At 36.4% G+C, this 24,443-nt stretch overlaps 1 protein-coding gene across 2 annotated transcripts in view; it reads right to left on the reverse strand.

Moving 5' to 3' along the window:
- The window catches only part of NKTR (natural killer cell triggering receptor), a 41,709-nt gene that overhangs the window by 13,366 nt on the left and 3,900 nt on the right, over positions 1 to 24,443 (reverse strand). Inside the window, exons 2-9 of one of the 2 annotated variants that reach the window (XM_031049819.2) lie at positions 19,558 to 19,632; positions 15,648 to 15,755; positions 14,593 to 14,637; positions 12,757 to 12,844; positions 3,618 to 3,647; positions 2,620 to 2,765; positions 1,229 to 1,448; positions 471 to 623 (exon numbers count right to left, since the gene is read on the reverse strand). In XM_031049819.2, coding sequence (XP_030905679.2) covers positions 471 to 623; positions 1,229 to 1,448; positions 2,620 to 2,765; positions 3,618 to 3,647; positions 12,757 to 12,844; positions 14,593 to 14,637; positions 15,648 to 15,755; positions 19,558 to 19,632 — 865 coding nt within the window. Of the gene's footprint in view, positions 1 to 470; positions 627 to 1,228; positions 1,449 to 2,619; positions 2,766 to 3,617; positions 3,648 to 12,756; positions 12,845 to 14,592; positions 14,638 to 15,647; positions 15,756 to 19,557; positions 19,633 to 24,443 lie in introns of both variants that reach the window. The other variant, XM_031049818.2, reaches the window with a different exon arrangement.

The raw sequence follows: 24,443 nt of genomic DNA on the forward strand, positions 1-24,443 counted from the left end.
GCCTTGCTTCTTTCCTAATAAGAGGTCACTCAGCACTCCTTTTTATAGTTTGTGTAATGTCCTGCAGAGAAGCAGTTACTAAGGCTTTGAAAACATAAATAATGTTTCAAGAAAAGAGGTACAGGAGACTACACCATTAACTGAAATGAATCAATAAAAAAAAAACAAATCTCCAAGCTGATTTTAAGAAATGTCTGGCAATGTAACATACTGCTGATCTGAAGAGGTATCTCACACTGTAACTTATTAGTTCATTTGAGTCCAAACACAAAGAAATTTGACAGTAAAAGAATCAAACTGCAATTTAGTAGAGGTGCAAAACAAACAAAACTGCAAAAAAGACAAATTACCTCATTTAGACACTAGAGCCATTGTTTGCTATCAGCGCTAGTTACTAGAATGGTAACATGAAAATTTTTTGCCTAGTTTCCACCCAAAAAAAATCATAAAAAAAGCTCAATGTTCCTTACGGTTCAGGTTCTATATTGACAACGGGCACATCTCTTCTCAGCAAAAATCTATTTTCAGGCACTGGGGGAATTTCTTCTGGACGTACCACTGGTTTGTCTCTCTTCGTGCTAACATCAACTGCTTTTTCTGTTATATCACTCTTGTCAGAAAGGCTGCTATGGGAAAAAAACAAGTTGATAAATCAAAATTAACTGACAACTGATAAACACCTCTTTTCAAAGCAAATTCCAAAAAAAAGCCCATGTGGTGCATCAAGCTTTAAGATGGCTTAACAATCAAAACATGCTTCATTCACAACCTATTTTAAGCTAAAAAGGAAGGATACACTGTTACTGGAAGGAATGTTCAGGTCTTGCTTTACAGCAAATAATTTTGCTTTGAATTTGCCATTTGTCATGAAATATTTAAAAATCTAATCAAATATATACCAAAAAATCTATTACCTAACTAATCTTTCACTTTAACACAGGTATACTGAGTCCCAAATACTTTTAACATGCTGAGATTTACTCATGTCAAAATCACTCTAGCTTCAATCTATAAAGATCTTAAACTCTTCCACAGAAAAATCTACTCAACAAGCTTAGCTTCAGGGGTTTTTTTGGCTGGTGTTTTTTAATAAAGATCAAGCATCAAATCCCAAACTTAAATAAAACATAAATATTTTTCATATTAATTGCTTCAGTACTTCATGAAAACAAAGTAGAATTTTTCACATTTCTCTGAAATTCTTAAATTAAAGAGATTAGTCACCCACCATCTTTGGTTTGAGGTTCGCCTGCACTTTGGATCCTCTTTCTTCCTCTCTTCCTTTCTTCGTTTTCTTGATTGTTTGGTTTTAGCTCTTCTTTTACGCTTTCTTCTTCTGCTTCTTTCACTTTCAGCTTCACTTTCAGATGAACTTTCTGAAGAGCTTGATGCACTGGAGGAGTCTGAAGCTTCTGACTCCGAACATACTTTCTTCTTCTTCTCCAAAGCTTAAAACAGATTTTAAATTTACAGTGTGCACATGTCCATGTGTGTGTAGTGTATACACATACAGCACAAAATATATCATTTTATATATACATAAATACACAGACATACTGTTTCAGAAGAGCTCTGTGAACTTTTTTCACAATGGGTTAAAATACAATAATAAAAAAGGATTTCTGTCTAATCTAAACCCATACCACTAAAAGATACAAATATTTTCCAGCAAAGATAGTTCCTATGGAGTAAGCTGTAAGAACTTCCATGCATGAATTCCACCATATAAGATGACATATCACTGTAAAGCCAAAACATTTTTACATCAATACACAGTAAGCTTATAAATGAAGTTCAACATTACCATGTGCCAAGCTAATGCAAAGAAAATAGTTTTAAGAAGGAGGGTTCCCCCCTTTTCTCTTTTGAAAAAAGGTATTTTAAGTTGTAATACTGAATTCACACCTTTAGGTTAGAATACACAGATAAGAAAAGACCATCTATAGTAAAAAAAATAATTTTTAGAAAGCAATGCATGTGATACTTTCTTACTCTATCCTCCTGACTTTCATTAAAGGACATAAATAACCACATTATCCTCAAGGAAGGCAAAAAATGAAGGGGAAAACACGAACTTTTAACACTCTGCGACATTATAGCAATTGTCCAAACACACATTTAAAATTATTTATTCCCTAAGAATTCTCATGAAATTATGTTGACTACGTATACTGCATATTGGCATTACAGGATCTTACGATTCAAACTCTGGAAACTGCACAAAATTCAGCTCCAAGAAAACTGCATTTTGAACCTCTATCTTTCAAACTCAGAAAATAAAATGGTAATTATTTTTTTCGTAAGTCACATTAACCTCAAACATTAAGAACAGGAAGCGGGGATAGATTTTCCAAAACACAAAGGTTTAGGTCAGAAAAACCTTCTCCCTTGCTATGCCTTCCTCATCTATGCCAGGTTTTTTAAGTTTTAAAGGCTTGTAAGACTTAAGATTCTAGAGATTCACCATAATGATTTTTTGATGTTGGCAAAATTTTCACGTTCTCTGAACCCTTACGTTTGGGCTCAATGATCATAAAGGTCTTCTCCAAGCTAAACAAATCTATAATTCTATGGAAACAATATCAACATTCAATTAACTTCAGATGTATGTATGCTTACCATCTTTTGCTGATTTTGTAACAAGAACCCCACAGTCAATAACTCGCACATCTGCATAGGGCCTACTTGCAGTATCGGTTTTCAGATTTTCTATTTGTTCTATTACCTCAAACCCAGAAATAACCAGTCCAAAGACAACATGTACACTGCAGAAATAAAATATTTGGAAAGTACATTTATATATTGCTGTAAGTATTTCATAATGAATTTCAGATTTAAGAAGTCACTCTGAACTATAAACATTAAGCTCTTTAAAAATGCACTGGAGTAATAAACATCTTGTTTTCAAGTTTCACATTTACAACAATGCTAAGATTTTACTGCAACATGAAAAAAGGGTCCACTCTGGTTCAATGAGAGAAAAATTTGGTGTCATTCCACCCTTTTACATAGGTAAATAGATCAAATTTTCTAACATATCCTTCTACTTTTGCAGTTTCATGCAATAGAGATCATGAATTCATATATAAAGATGACAAAGAACTGCAGTCTTCCCCAGAAAAGAAGCATTTATAGGGCTATACAAACTCAGCACACAAATTCCCACTGGCACTGCAGGGACAGTTATAACTAAGGAATCCCCATTTCTGTCCAACATCTCCCACATTTCTCTCTCCTTCTTCTGTTTGTCCGTAACTTATACTCCAAGGAATTAATCTATTCTGGGGATAAAACCACACCACAAAAGAGAGTTCTGTCCAAATACATTGACATTTCAACTCACTGATTTATGGATTGAGGGCAGCAACCAGTTTTTAAAAAAAAAATTACTATTAGGGTTTAAGCCCTTCTAAGTTTTTGACCAGCTTTAGGAATTAAGTTGCAACTTGAAATTTTTATAGAACTGAAAACTTTTTTTTCCCTTCTTCTTCTATTGTGTAGTCTTCCAGAGAATTAAGAATTTGTTTCCCCATTGTTGTCTACTTTAAATATAACATGTGAAGACTTACAACCTTCAAATTTTAGACATCACTGGAGGAACTATAAAGGATTCTTACCCATCAAGATGAGGAGCAGGTTTTGTTGTTCTGTTTGACAAACAGCAAGATGGCAAGATGGAAAAAAAAATAAATAATAAAAAAAATAATCAGGGATTCAGATGAAGTAAAAGAGGAGAACGGAACAGGGAAAAAAAAAAAAGAAGTGAAGGTAAGACAAAAAAATAGTGAAAAAATCCAGTTACACACACAGAATTAAAAATATTTTATAGATTATACATACAGGCTTTTTAAACTTTTACATGAAATTTATTTGAAGCTTAGCTAACTATGCACACTTGAAAGATGTACCAAGTATCATTTTAATGCATGCAATAAACAATTTTGAAATAACAGTCTTTAAATACACATTAAAATATAACTCACTAACTTTTTTAGTCACAGAGAAGATGCAATTTGGCATTAAATACTGGGTAACTAATGAAATTTAAAATGTTTCCAAGACTGTTAGGTTCTTACATTATCAGGTCACTATAAAGTCAGTTTATTTAAAAAGAGAGTTATCACATGTGACAGATACTTTGCTCCCCCCTCCCACTTCTTTCTTACTTTCCACTTCCCTGATTGGCATCCTGACCCAGAATGCAAAGCAACACTTTAATCATCAGCACTTCATCAGCTCACAGGCTTCCCAAAAGCAACAGCAGCATAATGCAAGCAGACATTATGTGCTGCCCTACAGTTTACTACTGTGGTAAGTGCAGATTTCCTCCCTATTTTTCAGCTTCCCACCTTCAGTCATTTGTAGCCTGAATGAACCACCTTCCATTTTATACACTAACCTAGAAACAGGCCTTTGGAGTTATGCCAGATTTCTGAGTTGACTTCAAATTGGAATATTCAAGGCTGTACATATACATTAAGATTCACCCTTTTCATCGTAATGCTATGACCTAGTATTTCTCTAGATCCTTTTCCAAAAAGGAAAGGAAATTACTTTTGCTAGTAAGCCTGCATTAAGGCTGCACAGGGAACCTTGCTATGCAGACAAAATCTATAAAGAACATCAAGCATTAAGAAAAACAAAAGCAAACTAATTTGCATCCAAAGCTATTTTGACATTTGAACACATCCGTCCTCTCTCTTCCGCAGGCACTATTTTGCCTTTCCAGCCTTCTTCCACTGAACTCACCTCTCAAAATATATAACCCATCACAGATACTTTTTCTAAATCTACAGTAGCACAGATTTGGTACAATGAAGTCAGTTTTTCACTGCTAGAATAAAATCCTACTTTTAAAGCACATATCTTCCCTCAAGTTTTGAACTATCCAGTCACAAAATACTGCAGTGCTGAACACATGCCAAAAGATGGAACTGTGAATCAGGAGTGTTTACACTCTTGATTTTTTTTATATATATTTTTTTTAAGCTCCAAATGCCAACCAGACCTTCCCCTTCTGTAATACTGAATAATATAGAAAACTTCGGGTTTACATGGGGAAATAATAGCTATCAAGACAATGTTTAATTTTGCAGTAGTTGGGGTTGTTCTTTGGTTTTCCCTTGCTAATACTGCTACAAATAAAAAAAATGTTAACAGCTTTAGAGGTTCTTTAAGCAAGAGTTAACTGCATTAACAACCTGCTGCTAAGCAAACAGTTTAAGCGGGCTTAATTATAAGGCTGATTTAAAGTAGTGAAACAATAGAAGTGGGTTACTTCATTGAAACCAATAATAAACAAGACTGAGTACTTAGAATTAGCTAGAAACAGCAGTAGGTTCAAACACACTTGATGTGGAGGCTGTAGTACTGTGCTCCTGCCATGCCAAAGCAGCACTTGAAGACCTTGAGCAAATTACCTGATCATTTACTTTGCTTAGACTAGTCCTTGATAGCAAAGAAACGGATAGTTGGCCCATTAAAGCTCATGTAAAGGTTTCTTCCATTGCACTCACAATTTCATAAGTTTATTGAATTTCTCTCATTTACTTGTATATGAACTGAGAACACAAGGAAGAGAATTATCCCAAAAGAAAACTTCAGATGCATGACGAGGAGTTAGGCGAGTTTAACAGACTTCCTACAGGAAGAAGAAACCCAACGCCTCGCTCTGCTTTTGAAAGTTTTCTCATTTAAATGTGCAGGTTTTAACATGACATTTATTTTGCAAACATGCACTTTAAATGACCGCTTCAAAGTTGTCTACATATGTTCTGCCTTTTGACTCTTGAACATTTACTTTGGCTTCAAAACAATCAGGAGAAAACCTACTTACTGCCTTTGCACTATAGAAACCTAGAGACACAATGAGTTCCTCCCCCAAAATAATATTTCAATAGAACATTTCTATACAGAACTTTCATAAGTTAAAACACTCAAAATCTGCCTTATACTGTTATCCATGTTATTTACAGAACAAATACCTTTCTTCACTCAAGTTTAAAGAAAATTAGCTTAAGATACTGATGAAGAGAAAAGCATCTTTTTGATAACAGCAAGTTATCACCCACCCCCCAAGAACCTCATTCCTAACAAAGGATTCAATGCACATAACAATATGATCAGAAGAAAACAAGAAAGATAAAAACAGAAAGAAGAAAAGGAAAGGACACAGCCTTAGAGGAATGAGACATTACCTTTGGAGCGCACGATGTAACACTGTTTCTGTAAATTTTACACAAAAATGGCAGAAATAAATTGTAATACATTTTCAGACAAAACTGAGTCTATGTTTTATTAAATACAAGTTTACAATTAATATTAATCAAGTTGTATGCAGAACAAGGATGCCTAAAAGAGGGCTCTAAATTTTCTTTAGAATACAAAGTACTTTTAAAACTACAGTAAGTTCTCCTTAAAACCAAAAAGAAACCTGTAGACATAACCTGCTTGCATACACTATTACAAAGATAAACAGTTAGAAAAGAGAATCCTCCCACTCCCCTCTAAGTCTCAATCCAACAAAAGGGTTAGAACACATGCACAACCTTAAGCATATGAATAACTGATTTCAATGGGTTTATTCATGTGCTTGCAGTTACATAGGTGTCCAAATGCTCTCCAGAATGCAGTCCTAAATATATGCTTCAAAGGATAGCACACCATAGCATAAGTGTTTTGATTTACAAGTGAAATGTGTAAAGTCAGCAAGTTTACAACTTCATACATTTCATAATTAGCTGACAACTTCCTTGCATCATGAAGCATTTTTAGAGCTAAGAAAAATGGGTGGTTTCTCTAAAATAGGTTCATTGCTTGTGTTCAGAATTATAGGACATGGCAGACATCAGCAGACAAAAATACCACAGAATCATAGAATATGCACCAGCTACTACCATACTTTTGTTCTGGTATAATTCTGAACAGCAGCAATGTTTTAAAAATGCATTATCAGTTGAGCTTATCCATACTGCTTCCCTCATAAACTATTAGTTTTTAATTATATTGCTGCATATTCAAGCATAGAGATTATGTTTTGTTACTTATTGCACATAAAAGCATCCTGTGAATACTTCTATGTGGGCTGTGCTTTCACATAAATTTTTGATCAAGCCAATGGGACTTGCTTGTGTGAACGGTGCACATGTACCATTTTTTGCTCAAAGATACTGCAATGTCAACCCTTTCCATTCAAAAAGTTTAGATTTTTATATCACTGTCAAATGCTCAAGAATTAGCTCAAGAGCTATTTCATTCACAGTAAAAAAATCCAAATTGTTGATTACAAAAATACCTGTTTTGAGACACCAAAGACTGACCAATGAACCACTTTTGACAAGCTGGTAACACTGAGAAATCATTTGTAAAATCAAAAGAGAAGAATCCTCAAAATGTATTTTATCCTTCATTTAGCAGATCAAAGTGGTTAGTTTGTTGGAATTTATTAACTAGGCATGGCACCGCACACTGAAAACATTTTTAACACAAAAAAGTTATTTAGTTTTGAGCAAGAAAGCAGAGCTTGACCCACATTAAACCAACAACACCCTCAATATGGAAATAAAATAAATCTACCAGAAACAGCAAAACGGCCTCAAGTTTTAAATAGCTTTATAACACAGAGGCAAGAACTCCAAGCATTTCAGCTGATAAACACAACCTAGGACTGCTCTTTTAAGTTGTAATAAGGACTATGTGGCTAAATCACAAAGCAATAAATTAATTACGACAGACCTTCCCAGGGACAACAAAGAGGTAAGTTACTTTTTTCTTTTCCTTCTGTTGTTTTCTTTATGCTTAATTCTGCACAGACATTTCTCTTTATCTGGTTAAGTGTAGCTTGACAGATTGTGTATGACCACAGAAGCAAAGTTAAGCCCATGCAAGCATCTCTAGGATCAGGAATCTCATTAATTTTATAGCACTTCATACACTCATTTTCACACTTATTTTGTGTGCAACTTTCCCTACTAGCAAGCTGGTTATGGCCACATGCATGATGGAGTTGCTTTAAAAAGATACCATTAAGCTCATCAAGCTGGAACATCCAAGAGCAGCCCAACTATTCCTCCCTGACTTTAACTCAGGGACCTAAAGACAGTGGCTGTATTTGTGCAATGCTCTAGATGCACTCCCCCAGCAGCTACTACTACTTCCATTTTCAGCAGCAGTTTAAAACAGATATTGGAGTACATGAAAAAAGGAAGATGATTCTCGAGTGGTTCCTGTCAACCTCAAACCCATCCCAGAAATTCTGTATCCGAGTATCGACATGGAAACAGGACAATTAAAAGAAGATGAGCACACTCTGGTGGTGGTTAAAATACTTGCTAAATAACTGGTGATTCTAAAAGGAGTTATTCACAGAAAAGAATCACATTAAATAGTGTCCCAATCTGAAAATACAAATAGCTATAACCTGGTACCTTACAACTACCTTCAACACAAGAAGCAATTAAATGTTTCAACAAATCCCTTTGGGTAAAGAAAAACTGAAGTTCCAATATTTCACAAGTCTAAATAGCACAAAGGGATATCTCTGTATCACACTGGATGTCAACAAAATGCATTTCTTCAGACTAGGAAATGTTTCTTAATCACATGTGTGAATAAACTTGGCCTATTTAAAGTAAATGCGCATGACAACCATAATCCTTCCTTAGCTCAACATTCCCCTTTCAAGACAATTATTACTCCTACTCAGGTAAGGACAAAAACTGTAAGTGGGAAAAATTTGTGAACAAACGTTACACACAACACTTGGGATATTATATATATATATATACACACACTTCTGACTCCTTATTCTGCTTTTGCACTTTGCCGGTTTCTACCTTATGTTCATTCTTTTCATACTGGCCTCACCGGAGCTCTCTGATAATACTTAACACAGTCTATTCCCATGCCCAGTTCTCTATTTTTGCTTATAAATGCTTCAAGCTCATTCATGCCAGAGAAATTCTTGATGAACCAAAGAAAGTTGATGATACTTTAGGACTAGGCAGATGCTTATTTACTTAAGATTAGTCTGGAGCTTCTATTTCAAGTAAACTGACCACTGTAGCTCAACTTTTTAACAAGTTTTAGTCACTGCACAGCTGTCTTGTGACCAACTTGTTAGTGCAGCCTGCCAAAGAAATACTTGCTGTCCAAATCCTTTCTCTAAAGACTAGTTATTCCAAACGACATTTTCCTGTGGTAAGCAGGGAAAGCACTTCTGATGATTAAGCAAACCTGTTCCGGTCATAATTCTTGCTACTATTTTAGCCCTATGTGGACAAATAGGTAAAAATAACTTATTTGCATTCCTTATCTGCCACATTAGATGTGTACAAGAGGAAAAGAGTTCTCATTCCTGAAGTTACCTATGAAAAAAATGCAGAGGGATAAAGAAATATCTAACCAGTAAAATGAAACATGTCCAAACTACAAAAAAATAAATTTAAAAAAAATCTAAAGTCTGCCACTGAATACTGCCTTTCACACAATTTTCAGGTTATACATTTGAAGAACATTTTTCCTAATGATAAACTACTTGAATAACTGAGCATTCTTTTGAGTACAAGAAGCATGTTCTACATTCTAATTTCAGTTTGAAATATATCACTAAAGGAAGCAAACATCTAATTAAAGTAAAGCTGTCTAGGTGCACAATATATTCCCTGCAGTAACTCAACAAATGTCATCAAGCAAGACTAACTGCTTTATTATATTGCATTTTAGAGTTAAGACAGAAACTGCCTATATAAAATCTTCAGTACTTGTTTCCTACTTTGAATCTTAAAATCCAAGCTTTCCACATTACAAAGCTGAAACCAAGGGCTGCACTATTAAAAAAACTTGTACAAAAAGACAGATTGTTGAACTATCCAGCCTTGCCTAGTTGTAAACTGAGTTATCAAATGTGAGCCTGATTTTGCAGCTGACTGTACACACACATACATGCTGTTGTAAGTGGCCTCAGAGCCTTCTGCACATATTCTGTAATTGTACAGATCATTCCTGGGATCAGCTGCAGTACTGGAGGCTAATGGTGGGGTTCAGCTTAAATGCATAAACCTGAATACAGTAAAGGCATCCATAAGCTGGTAGGCATCTCAGCTGTTGGTCAGATCTGGGGAGAACACTCAGTCGCTGACATACAGAAATCCTGAGCTGCCCTACTTATTGTGCCTGGCTTCAGCTACGACTCCAGGAGTGCAGGGGGTCTTGTAGTGTAGTAGCACCTACTACATCAATATTCACACTCTCTGACTCAGAGTTTCTAAAGGTGTCTCAAACAGCATTAGATGCCTGCATGCAATAAAACGAAAAAAGCCCCAGACAAGAGGATTGCAGAAGTCTAGAGCATTAGAGGATGCTTTAAAGACTTGACAGCAGCCCACGTAAACCTCAATGGTTATCTGGAAGTTCACTCCTGGGCTTGATTCATTTGCCTCAGTCTAGAGCAAGATGGTGCTACTTAAGACATTACAACATCATAGAATCATAGGATGGTTTGTGCTGGAAGGGGACATAAAGCTCTTCCAGTTCCAAACCCCCTGCCATGGGCAGTGACACCTTCCACTAGACAAGGCTGCTCAAAGCCTTGTCCAACCTGGCCTTGATGCTGCCAGGGATGACGCATCCACAACTTCTTTGGGCAACCTGTACCAGTGCCTCACCACCCTCATAGTGAATATCCAAAGTAAGGATATCCAAGAAATCTGCATGGGGCAGGCCAATAAGACAAAAGACCTTCACAGAACATACATGGCTTTCTCTCCCAGCAGCTGACAGCCAGGTAGGACATGCCAGGACCCTAAAATGCCCTTAGATTTCCTACAGGGAGCTGAGATGAGTCTAGCTTACATGGAGGTAATTATGGTCAAGTAATTTACTCTGCCTGAATTCCCACTAAACTAACACTTTCTCTTTATAGAGAATTGGGGGGGGGGATTGAAGAAATCTGCATTAAATCTGATTACAATACATTAAATCTCCATTATTCAAAATAATTCTGTGTTTAATAAAGGTGCCCCTAAATACTGTTCATTTTATCGTTCCCTCTAAATTACAATTTAGCATCCTAGAAAACCTTAGATTGTTTTGGTGTGTGGAGAGAGACAAGGTGTTTATGTCTATTAAATCTATTTGAGTAAGTAGCTGAGCGTACTGAGCATAAGTGAAATAGGATGACTTCTGAATCGAGTGCAGGAGAGAAAAGAAACTTTAGAGCCCTCAAATGAAAGCTTCTTGACTGATGTGACATCATAAAGTTTCTATGTATATTGTTCAGATAAGCTTAAAAATGGAAAATCATGTCAAGAGAGCCAAGAGATAAGTCACCAAGCAGTAAATAGTGAACCAATGTTTTTCAGAGGGCTTATTAAGCCACATTTCCAGATTAATGTGTATACATATCCACTCAGATTCACTATAAGGTAGCCCTACATCTAAAATTTGTTTTGAAGATGACAGCAAACAAGCTTTTGACACGATTTTGTCTCTACAGAAAGTCAGAACAGTGGTAACTGTGAAAGACTTCCTCTTAGGTTTCTATTTATTTTCCATTTTTAGCGCATTCATTAGGAAGAAACCTAAAAATGTCTCTTATCTGAACTTCACCATATCATACTGAAGATCTTTTTCAAGCAAAGAAAAAAAAAAAGAATGATCCTTGAGGACAATAACTCCTTTACTGAAGACAGGGAAGCGCCATTCATTCTTATCCCCCAAGAAAGATGGCAAAGAAAAAATAGGTTTTTCTAGTTAAGTAACTAAACTAAAATTTACTTTTGGAAACACCAGTATTATTTCCCAAAGTTGTTCTCAGCAAAAGCCAAAAGCTATAATTCAGCTCTTTCAGCTGTTAAACATTAACAGAATTATTAACAGGCAATTTTTATGAGGGATTTAACAGGAGGAAAAATCATGTAAAAATACAGTAAGTTTAAAACTACTAATACTGAATATAGAATACAACTAACTACTGTAACCAGAAGACCCTGACATATCAGACCTGAATACTGATGGTAGAGTCTCATGTATTTTCTACAATTTAACAGAATATGGCTATATACTGGAATGGATTTTTTTGTTTTTTTAAGGTAATGAAGGAAAAATCTGATTATGAGCACATAATTTTATATAGTGTTGGTACCAACACAGTTGGCATATGCACAAGTAAACAGAACTGTGTAGCAACACAGAAGAAAAGCATGTCAGGAACAATTACTCCAGAATTTAACAAAAACCCAGAACAAACAAAACCACCCACAAAACAATAAATAAAACCCTACTCATCTTCCTCCCAAAAAAAGAAGAGACAACAATACCCCCAAACTAAATCATAAACTATCATATTTTAATGAGCATGTGCAAATCCATACAAACCACCTCAAGATCTCACTCCCTCTTGCGTACAATACTCAACATTGCAATTTGCAGATAATCTGTTAAGAGTTGGTTGGTGCACATAAAAAACCAAAGAATCTACTTACTGGGCATAAGAACTTACTACCCAAGCTGCATTTTTAGGGTAAAAAGCAATGAACAAGGAACACCCATGTAGTACCAGCTTCTAATCCAAATAAATACCACAAGCAAGTTGTGGTAACTAATGTTTCCTATTATAGCTTACACTGCAGGTACCCACTCACCCTAGTTAAAGTAAGGCAAATAACATTGTTATAGATAATTTAGCAATACCATCTTTCTCATGAATAGCGCTTCTCTGTTTAAGAAAAGCTCAATTGTCATATTACATCTACTCACATGAAAAATTGGGAACCATTGGTATGTTTCCCTCGGTTTGCCATTGACAAAAGGAACGCTCTGTCATGTTTGAGAATAAAGTTTTCATCTGTTTGAAGAAAAAATATGTTTGTCAGATTTTCCCTGACAAGGAACATAAGGCCAAGTTTCTTAGTAACTTATGGATGCTACAAGGAGAAATTCTGCTGCTGCTGAAGAAACATGAACAAGTTGGAGAAAAATAAAAATAAAGTTTAAATAAGCCCCTCAAAGTTACAGTAGAAGCAGTTATGAGACAGAAAATGTTCTTTCTTAAAGAAAAAGCTTTAGATATAGTGCAAACATTTGTAACAAAAAAACATCAGTAGTGTCTTCAATAAACAGTAGACTCTCATAGACTTGGATTTAAATCCAGCGTTTTCTGAATAAGAACATTGTTGGCAAATTGACTGAAATCCTAAAACAAGACTGAACATACATGATACCGTTATTTACACAGCATGAACCTCAGGTAAAAGATCAGGAGAACAAGCCATTTTCCCGGTATGGATCATTATGAGATAGCCACCTATCCACTCCAAACTAGAAGTCTCAAAATGTCCAAGGGAGAAAAAATAAATACCTGAATGAGAAACTAAAGAACACATTGTTCCTCCAACCTAAGTATAAAATCAATTAAGACTAAACTCAGCATGCATTTTGCATTCAGTGAATTAAAGAGGACTTCTGGCTGCACAGCATAATATAAACCCAGATCTTCTGAAGCTCATTTTCAAAGCTAAAAATAGTAATTTGAGTGTACAAAGCTGTTACTTGCAAGATTACATATCACAGTCCTGTACGTTCAGCACTCACCCCCTTTAGAAACTAACCCTAGTAACATTTTAGGAAATGAATCTGTTCAAGACTTTCTTTTGACTAAAGGTTATAATACTCCAACACCAAATTATGTCTCTGTAAGACAAACTTAATGTCATGCACTTCACCACGCAGAGCTACTTGCAAAACATACAGAATCCGAGGCTGTTACCTAAATACATGTAGTGGTTTTTTTAATGCTTAAGTACCACATTAACTACCCATTGGTTTGTGCTGCTTTGGGTTGGTTTTTTTTCCTCAATAAAGAATTTTATGTCTTTAATATATTATAAACTCACCATTTTTCTTCCAACAACAGATTTTGAAAAGAGGTAAATGTACATTTATTTACAAATTATTTGCAAGTAAAGTCACTTATGTAGCATATAAACAAAGTAAAACACTTTTAGAAACAAACACTAAGCATACAAACCTTAAATAGGGAAGGGGAGGAAAGGGACATTAACAAAACAAGAAATAATTGTTTAGAGATGGAAATTATGCCAGTATTCTTTCTCAGAATGGTCAGACACAGAACTCTTCATTTCTCCAAGCAACAGATACCCATCTACAAACGGATATATCAGTTGTCTATATATTTACTAGGGAGGGTACAAGGGAACAGAGTTTGAATTTGTGTTACTGAGCTTTTGTCTCTTACCTTTTCATTTTGCAAAAGACCACAATCTCTATAAACAAAAGAATATGTTGACAGTTTTAGGCAGGAAGATAGGAGTTTATTCATGAATAAAGTTGCCTAACCTCCATGCTGAAAGTCATGTTTAACAAATAATGTTAGCCTTAATTAATTGTCAGTTAAAGTTAAGTATTACCAAAAAAATTATCTGAAAGTCATGCATATAAAAAGGATTCTCATGCAACATTAGTTTCATGCAAAGTGATCTATAAGTATACCTGTCTGCATTAAATAGCTTCAGAATCAAGATTTGTTTATCTCAGAACTAAATAAGGAATCTGCAAAGATATATTCCCTCTTACCTTTGAAATAGCCACCATAAATAGATTCACCTCCTTTTCCATTACCTGTGCATTAAAAAACATGAATTAAACCTTTTGTTTTGTTTATGGAAAAAAAAAAGCCACATGTAACGTTCCACCAGTTTACTGCAAACCAGTACACTGGCCAGTTACTAGAATTACTCCTTAATTCAGTCACAGCCATGCATTACCCTGTTGACACTCAAAATACTGAGAATGAAGATAGCCTTAGTGTCTCTGAACACTGGGCTCTAAAGGCCAGTTCTCCATTCCTCACTGGTATTTGCTAAAGGAACAGCAGCCAGCGAAACAACAGCAAGGAGGAAATAATAAAAAATAAAAATGAAACAGACAACAGTAGGCATGAGCAACAATCTTGCCTGGCCCAAAGCCAGTTAAAGGCCACTAGAACAGAAGGGCTAAGAACATAGCTAGCATTTTTTTACTTGACTCTCAAAGCAAGATACTCCACCACACCCATTCTATCAGGCAAAAGATTTCAGGACACAGTGAAGGAGAAAGGCATTTTGGTAAGGACAGGTATTTCAGGGAAGGACAACGTTGCTAAAACATTCTGTTGTACACATAACTGCAGGGAAGGAAGCAAAGAAACTCCTAGATAATATCCTTTTAGAGATTTTTCCATTAAACACTTCTAACTTATCTACTATTTTATTATTTCTAAACTTACTCTAACAGTTATGTCCCAGTATTAATAGGGCATGAGTAGTGTCACCTCTACTGCAGGCACAAAAGTGAAAAGCAATTAAAACTACAGTTTGGACTTGAATTGTTTTAATAATATAGGTGTTACCAGCCCCTAAACTAAAGGGTTTTTTCTTCTTTAACTTAATATATTTTTCTAAACAAATGCTACTTCAGACGAAACATTTTATAATTTCAAAAATTAACAAAGAAGTGCTATAGTTCACAGCAAATTAAGTATTTTTATGGCATTGTAATAATTCCACAGCATTTTCTAAAGTTACATTATAATCACAGAAGTCACAATAAGGTTCCATTTATAGCATTTCAGTTCTAAACATGTATTTTACCTTCGCTGAAGTCCCCACCCTGGATCATGAAGTTTTTAACCACACGATGAAAGGTAGTGCCTTTGTAACACAGCTTCTTTCCAGTTGTTTTGCCAATTCCTTTTTCACCTGCAAGAGGGTTAAATAAAAAGAATCTATAGATTGCCACAAAATAAATTGTAAAGTTTTTCCCTCCCTACTGCTGATGTATATAAGAGCCATCAAAATCACAGAACTATATAAGATATCACAGTCCTACCTGTTGCCTTTTCAACATCCATTAATAGCAGACAGGACCGCTTTACAAGGGGACTCGAGTGAAAATTAGGTTATTTCTTTCAACAAAAAAAAATCCAACCCCTCCCAAGGAAGAGTGTATTTATTAGTAATCCACTCATGACAATTTATAGAAAATAAAAGTTCATTATAATGATGGGTTAATTACTTTCTGTGGTTATAGCTATGCTGCTATGTTAGCTGAAGGTTGTACCCGACTCCTTTTCAAACCATTATATATCTGGATTTGGCACCTGAATCCTTGGACAGAAATCTGAGCTCAGAACAGGCTTCAAATCAACTTCAACACAGTCCAGTCATGGGAAAATGGGACTGAGCTACTCCAAGCATGCACCACATCTTTACCAATCCATGAAGAGTGTCAGGCCACCCACTAATGCCAATTTACCCAGCACTGACCTTCACCATCTCAGTATGAAATCTGAGACTTTCATTTCTGGAAAGAGTGACAGAACAGGGGAACAGAATTGTTTATACAACAGTTCCAGGATGAACTGAATTTGAATTGTAACGGGGCGGGGGAGGAGGACAATGACCGAAAATAAAACCAAAAAGCTCCTCAAATCCTGTACTGTTACCAGGGTCACTCTTATCCAGCAGCAGAAGGCACACCAGGCCATAGTACCTGTTAATTCTTTCTAAGCCTTAGATTTTTTAAGGAATGACACCCAGTGGACTCCTGCTGCAGCTGTAACTCAAGCCTACTGGTGATTTTTGAGAAGGTTTCATTAACAGCTCATCCAAAATTCAGAAGAAAAACTTCACTGGGCATGTGGATGAGGGTACTGCGACTGGCAGGGCAGAGTTCTTGCTAGCAGGTTTATGAAGGATTTATACCAGTCCAGTCAAGGAACAAACAAGAGACACTGACTTCAGACTCCAGAACGTGGGGAGCTGGCAGAACACTGTGATTAATGGCATTAGGTATATTATACCCTGTACAACAGCTAAAATCCCATGCAAGCCATAGTGCAGGAGATAGTCTGTAATGAGAGAGGACAAATAACCTAATGTTGTTTCATCCCACCACTAATTATGAAACAGACATTTGACACTAGCAGAGGACATTTAACCTGTATGTTCTGTATCATGTAGTTCACTCAGAAATGTTCCTGTACTTGTTACCTAGAACTAACATTCTCCTTTTACAATCTCTTGCTCCTCCACCCAAAATTAACTCATGGTCAAATCACACCAAATTTGCCATTTAAATAGCCAACTGCTGCCACGATGAGGGCAGAAAAAGCGACACAAAATCTACTCATGGCATTGTACTTGTAGAAGCCTCTTCTTGGAGAATATAACTTATTTTCCACTATCCTGACTCTCTGTACCCATGGCTTCCATGGCTCCCAACAGTGGTCTCCATTTGATATTATGAGAAGGGAAACTTCTGACAAAGCGCCAAAGAACAGATGGGCTTGTGCTTATTCAATAGGTGGACTGATGGAAGGACCTGAAAATGCCAGTTTGCAAGCCCAGATGTTTTAATTTAAATGCAAGGAGCCTCTTGCTGTCAAGGCAGACAGCATATTTTCATGGGAGCCAGGTCTATTTCTGACAACAATGTCAGGCTGCAGGAAAGCTGCCCGAATCACCCCATCCTCCTCCATCTGTCTCTGACAAAAACATCCTGGCTTGCTTCACAGATATTACGGAGGGAGCAGCAGGCAGGATGATGGGCACAGCATTTTAAATACTGGTCTTTCTCTCATGCTCTCATGCCATATTGCTCTACCTTGAGACAAGTGAAACCACCATTTGTGTAGTTTCACAAAATGCATGCCCACCACACAATGGAGGGATGCAGCTCAAATCAAGTTGCTACAAGGTCCAGATCTCAAGAGCAGACCTCCTAACTTTGTGCTTACTTTCCAATATTCTTCCAATTAAAGACAAGTTCCAGCTGAAGACATCAATGAAACTTGTACAGCCAGCTGCAGAAGAGAACTGAAACAGGGATCCAATACAAAGAAGTCAGACTTTTTTTGCTTTAAAAAGTTGTTCTGCTTGTTTGCTCTGTTCCTCATTATCTCCAACACCTTTCCCTTCCTTTACCTACAGCTAACATTCTTCTAGCAAAGCTGCTGTCAGGATTTAAACAATCCTTTGGAGCTACAGAACATGAGGCTCACACATTACACTATCCAGTCTAATAACTGCATTTCATTTTTTATCTTTTGTACTCTATTCTGAGTAAGACAAACTTCAAATGAGCTCCCATTTTTGTATGACAGACTGAAAATAGGCAAGAATGGTACAACTATCTCTAAATACCTCCAAGTGAAGAAAAGAAATCTGAAAGTAGAATAAAAAGAGGGGGTATTGCACAAACACCTCAAAAAACCGAGGTACGTGCTGCACCTTCCACAGTTCACAGTATTCTAAAGCTATTCTGAATCTTCAGAGATTATCTAGAACATGACATATTCTGGGATTTGAGCTCTGACAAGATGAGCTTTAAGAAGTTAATACATAAGGATATCAACAAATTTATTTCACATACCTAGATAGCTAAAAGCTGCTGTTCACTAGAGCCACATATTAAAATGCTGCCTGGAAAGTCTTGCTGGAGTCTTTTAATGAATTGGAAAAGTTATTTCATGTAAAAGGGAGAGGCTTCACTGGTATAGTTAGTTCAAGATATATTGTAAATCACTGAGCATCCAGTTATAAATGACCAGGAGACCACCAACAGATACTTACATTAAAAATGTATTTTCTAACACGCATCAATTCCTGTAATACCCTAATCAAGTTTAATCTGCAGTTTACAGCTGAAAAATCCTTGTGGAACAGTGAGTACCAAAAAACCCCACCAAATCCTTGCTAATGTTACTCTTTCCAAAAAAGCTAAGTCCTGCTTAACTTAAAAAAACCTAACAAACAAACAAAAAAACCCTTAAAAAATGGGCTGGAAAGTGCTACATTATACCCAGACATTCTTTTGTCAGTGCTGTCCCTTTGATTTCACAGATCTCCAACCAGACAATGCCAGGATTTCTATGGGGCCATCATATTCCCTTTTAGTCCTTCATTAGCTAAAAATGAAGAAGTTTTCTCAGATTTAAAAGATGGTTCTACCCTCTGATCTCTGCAGCACTTCTATGAACCTGAAATATACTCAAAGTTTTATTACAGATAAACAACATTTTATATAAGTTTCAATATATTCAATTTTTTGTAGTGTCCCAAGTCAAAACTCACTATCATACTGCGCAGTGACATTAATATTAAATATGTCTCCTGACAAATCCTAGCACCCTGATAAATCTTAAAGAATTGCGTATCACATTTGTGTAACTTCAGTGACCACTTACTAGTCTCAACCTTGTCAATCACTTCTACCTAAAGGAGTCCCACATTAGAGATCAAAAGCTTTTGTTCCATAAATATAGTTTGCATTCTGTAATCATGTATTATTGCCACTATCCTAACTCAGTCACAGTTACAGAATACCACACTATTTCCTGCTATGCATTATTCAAACCCTCCTCAGCGCTAACAGGTCGCAGTTTTGCTTTCACCAGGAAAATAAAGATCAGCACTATTATTATGCTGTGGATTATACTTGTATAACAAATAATAATTCTAAGAAACAATAAGAAATCTTAAATATGAGCATGCTACTTACCCGAGCACAAGCAAAGGAAGTTTTTACAAGTCTTCGGACATATGTCCGAGAAGAGCTGAAACATAATTCGACCAACTAAAAGATTAAAAAAAAAAACGTTTTATAACTCACAATAAAATCTTTACATAAATAAGCATATTTTGAAAATAAAATTTTCCCATAAAAAGTTATATTATCAAGCAGAAAACACCTCAGATATACATACATTAAAACAAGTAGCAGGAAAGAACAATACCGTAATAAAAAAATTAAGATTAATATCATTACATCTAATTTATTAAAAATCCTAATTATTCCCTTTTGATTTGAAAGACAAACTTACTTATTAAAATATTTTATCCTGTCAATTCCTGTTTTGAAAACATGTGCCATAAATACAGGTCCTCAGAGAACTGGAGTAATTCTCCCACTCCCATGTACTATATTTATACAAACAGGTTAATAACAACATTATCACAGTTTCCTCTGTGGTAGTTACCTAAAAAGCCCTACTGACCTAGTCCTATACTGTGTTAAGGACTAGAGATACATCAACACTCTTGGCCTGAAATCCTCTAGCTTAAAAACAAACAAAAAAGATGAACCAAAATACAAAAGGCAGGCAAAACGCCAACAGCAATTTTAGCATTAACATTCCACTTGCCGGGTACTATGAACCAAATACTATTTTCTGCCTATGCAAAGTGGGCAGACTAATTCTCTCAGTCCAGCTACCCCCATGCTACTGGTGGTAGCTATGCTATGTACCTTCCAAGACGATTAAATACTACTGAAGAGTGCTTTAATATAAAGAAACACTGGGTTAGAATTGATTCACATTTTCTTTTATATTCCAAGATACTGGGGTGTATGTTGCTAAAGAAAAATACACACAAAAACCCAACTATATGAAAGCTTCAGAAAATATATAATTAGCAAATAGGAAGTTGCTAAATAAGCCGTAAATAAGCCACACTGTCAACCAGCATTACAAAGGAACCAGTAATAATCTGTCAATGAGCACTACACTCTAGTGGTGTGCACTGGTAAGACTTCAAGGATTTTTTATTTTCCTTCTGTCCTGGGTTCAGCAGTAGCAGTCATTTTTCTCCTTCTTAGTAGCTGGTGCAGTGATGTGTTTTTGACATTCAGCCTGGGAACAGCGCTGATAACACCAATGATTTTAGTTGTTGCTAAGTAATGTTTACTCTGACCAAGGACTTTCTGACTCTCATGCTCTGCCAGGGAGGAGGGGAAGCTGGGAGGAAGCAGAGAAAGGATACCTGACCCAAACTAGCCAAAGGGGTTATCCATACCACAGCATATCATGCCCAGTATATAAATGGCGGGAGCTACCTGGAAGGGCTAGATCACTGCTCAGTCGGGCTGCGTATCAGTCAGAGGGTGGTGAGCAGTTGTATTCTCTTCCTTTGTTATCTCCCTTATCATTATTATTATTGGTGGCAGCAGTAGTGGTTTGTGTTATACCTTAGTTACTGAACTGTTCTGATCTCAACATGTGGAGTTACATTCTTTCGACTCTCCTCCCCATCCCTTCGGGAGCAGGGAGAGGAAGAGAGGGGCAGTGAGCGAGCAGCTGCGTGGCTATGAGTTACCTGCTGGGCTTAAACCACGATGCCTTCCAGCCCCTCCGAACCCCCCCCCAAAAAAGAAGTCCAAATGTGTTTTATTCAATATTTTGTCAGTAAGGAAAATTCTGAGAAGCTCCTAAGAAACTGCATACAGTTTTAAGCCTTTGTCCAAACATATGTAATTGCCAACAAGGTGAACTGTTGGTTAAAAAGGGAGAAACAAAATAACACCAACCTGTATTTTGTAGTCTTGGATAAAAATTCAACATGCCTTCAGATGATGAAATGTTTGCATTTCATAGGATTATAGAACAGTTTGGGTTGGAAGGGACCTTAAAGCTCATCCAGCTCCAACTGCCTGCGACACCTTCCACTAGACCAGGTTGCTCCAAGCCCTGTCCAACCTGACCTCAAACACTGTCAGGGATGGGGCAGCCACAGCTTCTCTGGGCAACCTGTGCCAGGGCCTCAACACCCTCACAGGGCAGAATTTCTTCCTCAAATCTAATCTCAATCCCCCCTCTGTCAGTTTAAAGCCATTCCCCCTTGTCCTCTCACTACATGTACTTGTAAGAAGTCCACTAACTACAATAAAAAGGTTCTCTGGACTTTCTCATTACAGCAGGAAAATCTAAAGAAAATGGTGCAGGACAGTCTCCAAAGAATGAAAAAATAGCAAATGTTCAAAGACCTCACATTAAACAGTGGTAGCTGTAACAGCCACTATGAAAAAGCAGCTATTCTCAAGTGAAGAAATAATGATAAGCTATGCAGATTGAAGACTCATGCAGAGAACATAATGGAGCAGACAGTTTAGTAAGAGAGTTATCAATTTTCACTAAAAGCACAGTCATTCAGGAGACCAGAAGGCCCATTCCCCCTCTTGCAAAGGCGCTGAACAGTGACTAAGTACTTTAAAAAGCCACATACAGATTTTCTCTTGCATTCACTGTGTGAAATAATATACGCACTTTCCAAAGAAAAGGTTATCCTTATCCCCATTCTACCAAAAGCAGAGAAATAGAGACGAGCTGCTCATTTACCAAGGTGACAGCTGCCAAATAACTAGTAGATGTCACTGCCTGTGGGCTCCAGAAGGGACTTTTTCCCTCAGACATATATTGCAGAAGCCTCCAGCTTGCAAGTTCCTGTCCTACATACAAACCCCACCATAGCACCTGAAGCAGCAAACACCACCACTTCTGTTTTCTGGTTGAAGAATGTCATTTGAAGTTCTTGAAGATGCTAAGGCAGAAGGTGGGAAAAGACATTCATAACTAAGATGTCATGATTTCAACAGCATCTTTCTCTCATACTTTGTCAATAATAGCGTCTGGTAGCTTCTCCTGCCTTTCAACTCCAACAAACTGCTTGTAATGCACATAACCACAATCAAAAGACTACAGAACCAGTTTAAAAGACAAGGACCTCCATATAACCTAAAGTACTGCTTACCCAGTTTATCCGGCTATATAAAACAGTGCCAAGTGCTTACAAGACACAAACCACATACTGTGTGTCCATCTGCTAGGTTGCTACCTGTATGTTACCTAAACTGCATCAATACAATTATCACTGAAAGCTTTTATTTTCCACTGACAGTCAATTAAATGTGCCAGAGAAAGATCAAACACATTTTCACACCTTGATCTGACAAATACATATGAAACAGCAGCTGTTAATAAAAAAAAAAATCTGTATAAAACTTATGCTTAGAACTTACAAATCTTTCTCATCCCTCAAACAAAAAAATAACAGGAAACATCTAATTTTAAACCTGGAGCTGAGATAGGTGCTGACATAACACAGATAAAACACTTGAGATGCTATTCATTTCTGCAGATTTAGACACCTCTTATCTCAAATGATCCACCTACACTGTATAGAGAAAATTAACAAAAGGTTAAGTTACCCCATTAGGGAACAAACTTTCCACTATTAGCAACAAAACTTGACTAATAAATTAAAAGAAGCAAACAAACAAATTGCTAAGAAGAGGTATTCAAGTAGGTGAAGTCTGCTCACAACCTACCCTGACTCTTCAGTTGGTCTTAGCCAAGAGATGAACCTGCAGAGATATCTCACTATAAATTAAAACTAAAAACTTTAGAATTATATTTTTAACAATGAAACCCTCACTTAACACGAGATGCAGATGTTCCAGTACCACAAGGAAGTTACACGAACTCTTAAAATCTTTATTTTAACACATCAACAGGCAGGACATTTGTGTAATTTTAATCCAGTGTGTTCTCAATAGAAGACTGATTCTCACCAGCTCACAGCTATGATGATGTGTTTGCCCACAGTACAGTGTAGGTTTTACAGTACGTTACTGTACTTCTTGTGATAGCCAACACGATAGGAATTTATCGAGTCGTAACATTTGCCTATTATTTATAAAGCAATACTTTGATAAAACATTCTTATTTGTTAGAAGGCTTTTGACTTTGTTAACAATATTTCTGATAGAAATTAAAGTGATGAAAAAGTATTTACCTTACTGGTAACTACATACAGTAAGTGATGCATATATAAAGTCAAAGATGTTTTCAAGTTTGATTTCACAAAGTGCTGTATGCAGCTAATAAGCTTATAGAAACCTGAAAGCTCAACAACCAGAAATAATCCAGTTCCAGGACTATTTTTGAATCAAAAGATGAGAGCTTTTTTCTTTTGTTTTTGAACCCATGATCAATTCTTCAGCTGAGGAAGAACTAGTACTTGATTCAAATTAAGTGGTAAAAATTAAGGGTAGGAATGTCCATGCTATATTGTGCTTAGGGCTTCTGCTGGCAAAGTTTAATAAAATCAGTGAATTAAAATGTTTATCCAGTGATTTCCTCCAGTTTAGCTGCTCAACTTTTCAGAAACAAGCTCAGGAGCCAGATAATACAAACTGTTTTGCTAGATGTTGCATTTAGACCATAAAGGTGTCAATTTCAGACAGACACTCCCAAAATAAGTCCAGCTATTCAAAATTAAATATATTGTGTTTGTCTTTTCCCAGTTTCTCAGAGTAAGCCACGTAAGCAGTCACTGAAGCATTTTTTTTAGTATATCAACAGGAATAAGCTGCAGAAGAGGAAAGCAGGGATTACAACCATTAAAACAGCAATGCACATCCCTTACAGGCTGAGTCCAGGATGCCTGTCAGAGGCCCAAAAGCTTAGGCAGATCTGCCTAAAAGTTTAAATAACAGCTCACTAAAAGACTGTATTTTAATTTTATTGATATATTTATCCCTAAATTTGTCAGTACTAAGTCATCTAAATTTTAAAAGACTGCTTTAAAGTAGAAATGTAGCTAGTTTTT

This window comes from Melopsittacus undulatus, chromosome 1, assembly GCF_012275295.1.
Source record: "Melopsittacus undulatus isolate bMelUnd1 chromosome 1, bMelUnd1.mat.Z, whole genome shotgun sequence".
Classification (NCBI taxonomy): domain Eukaryota; kingdom Metazoa; phylum Chordata; class Aves; order Psittaciformes; family Psittaculidae; genus Melopsittacus; species Melopsittacus undulatus.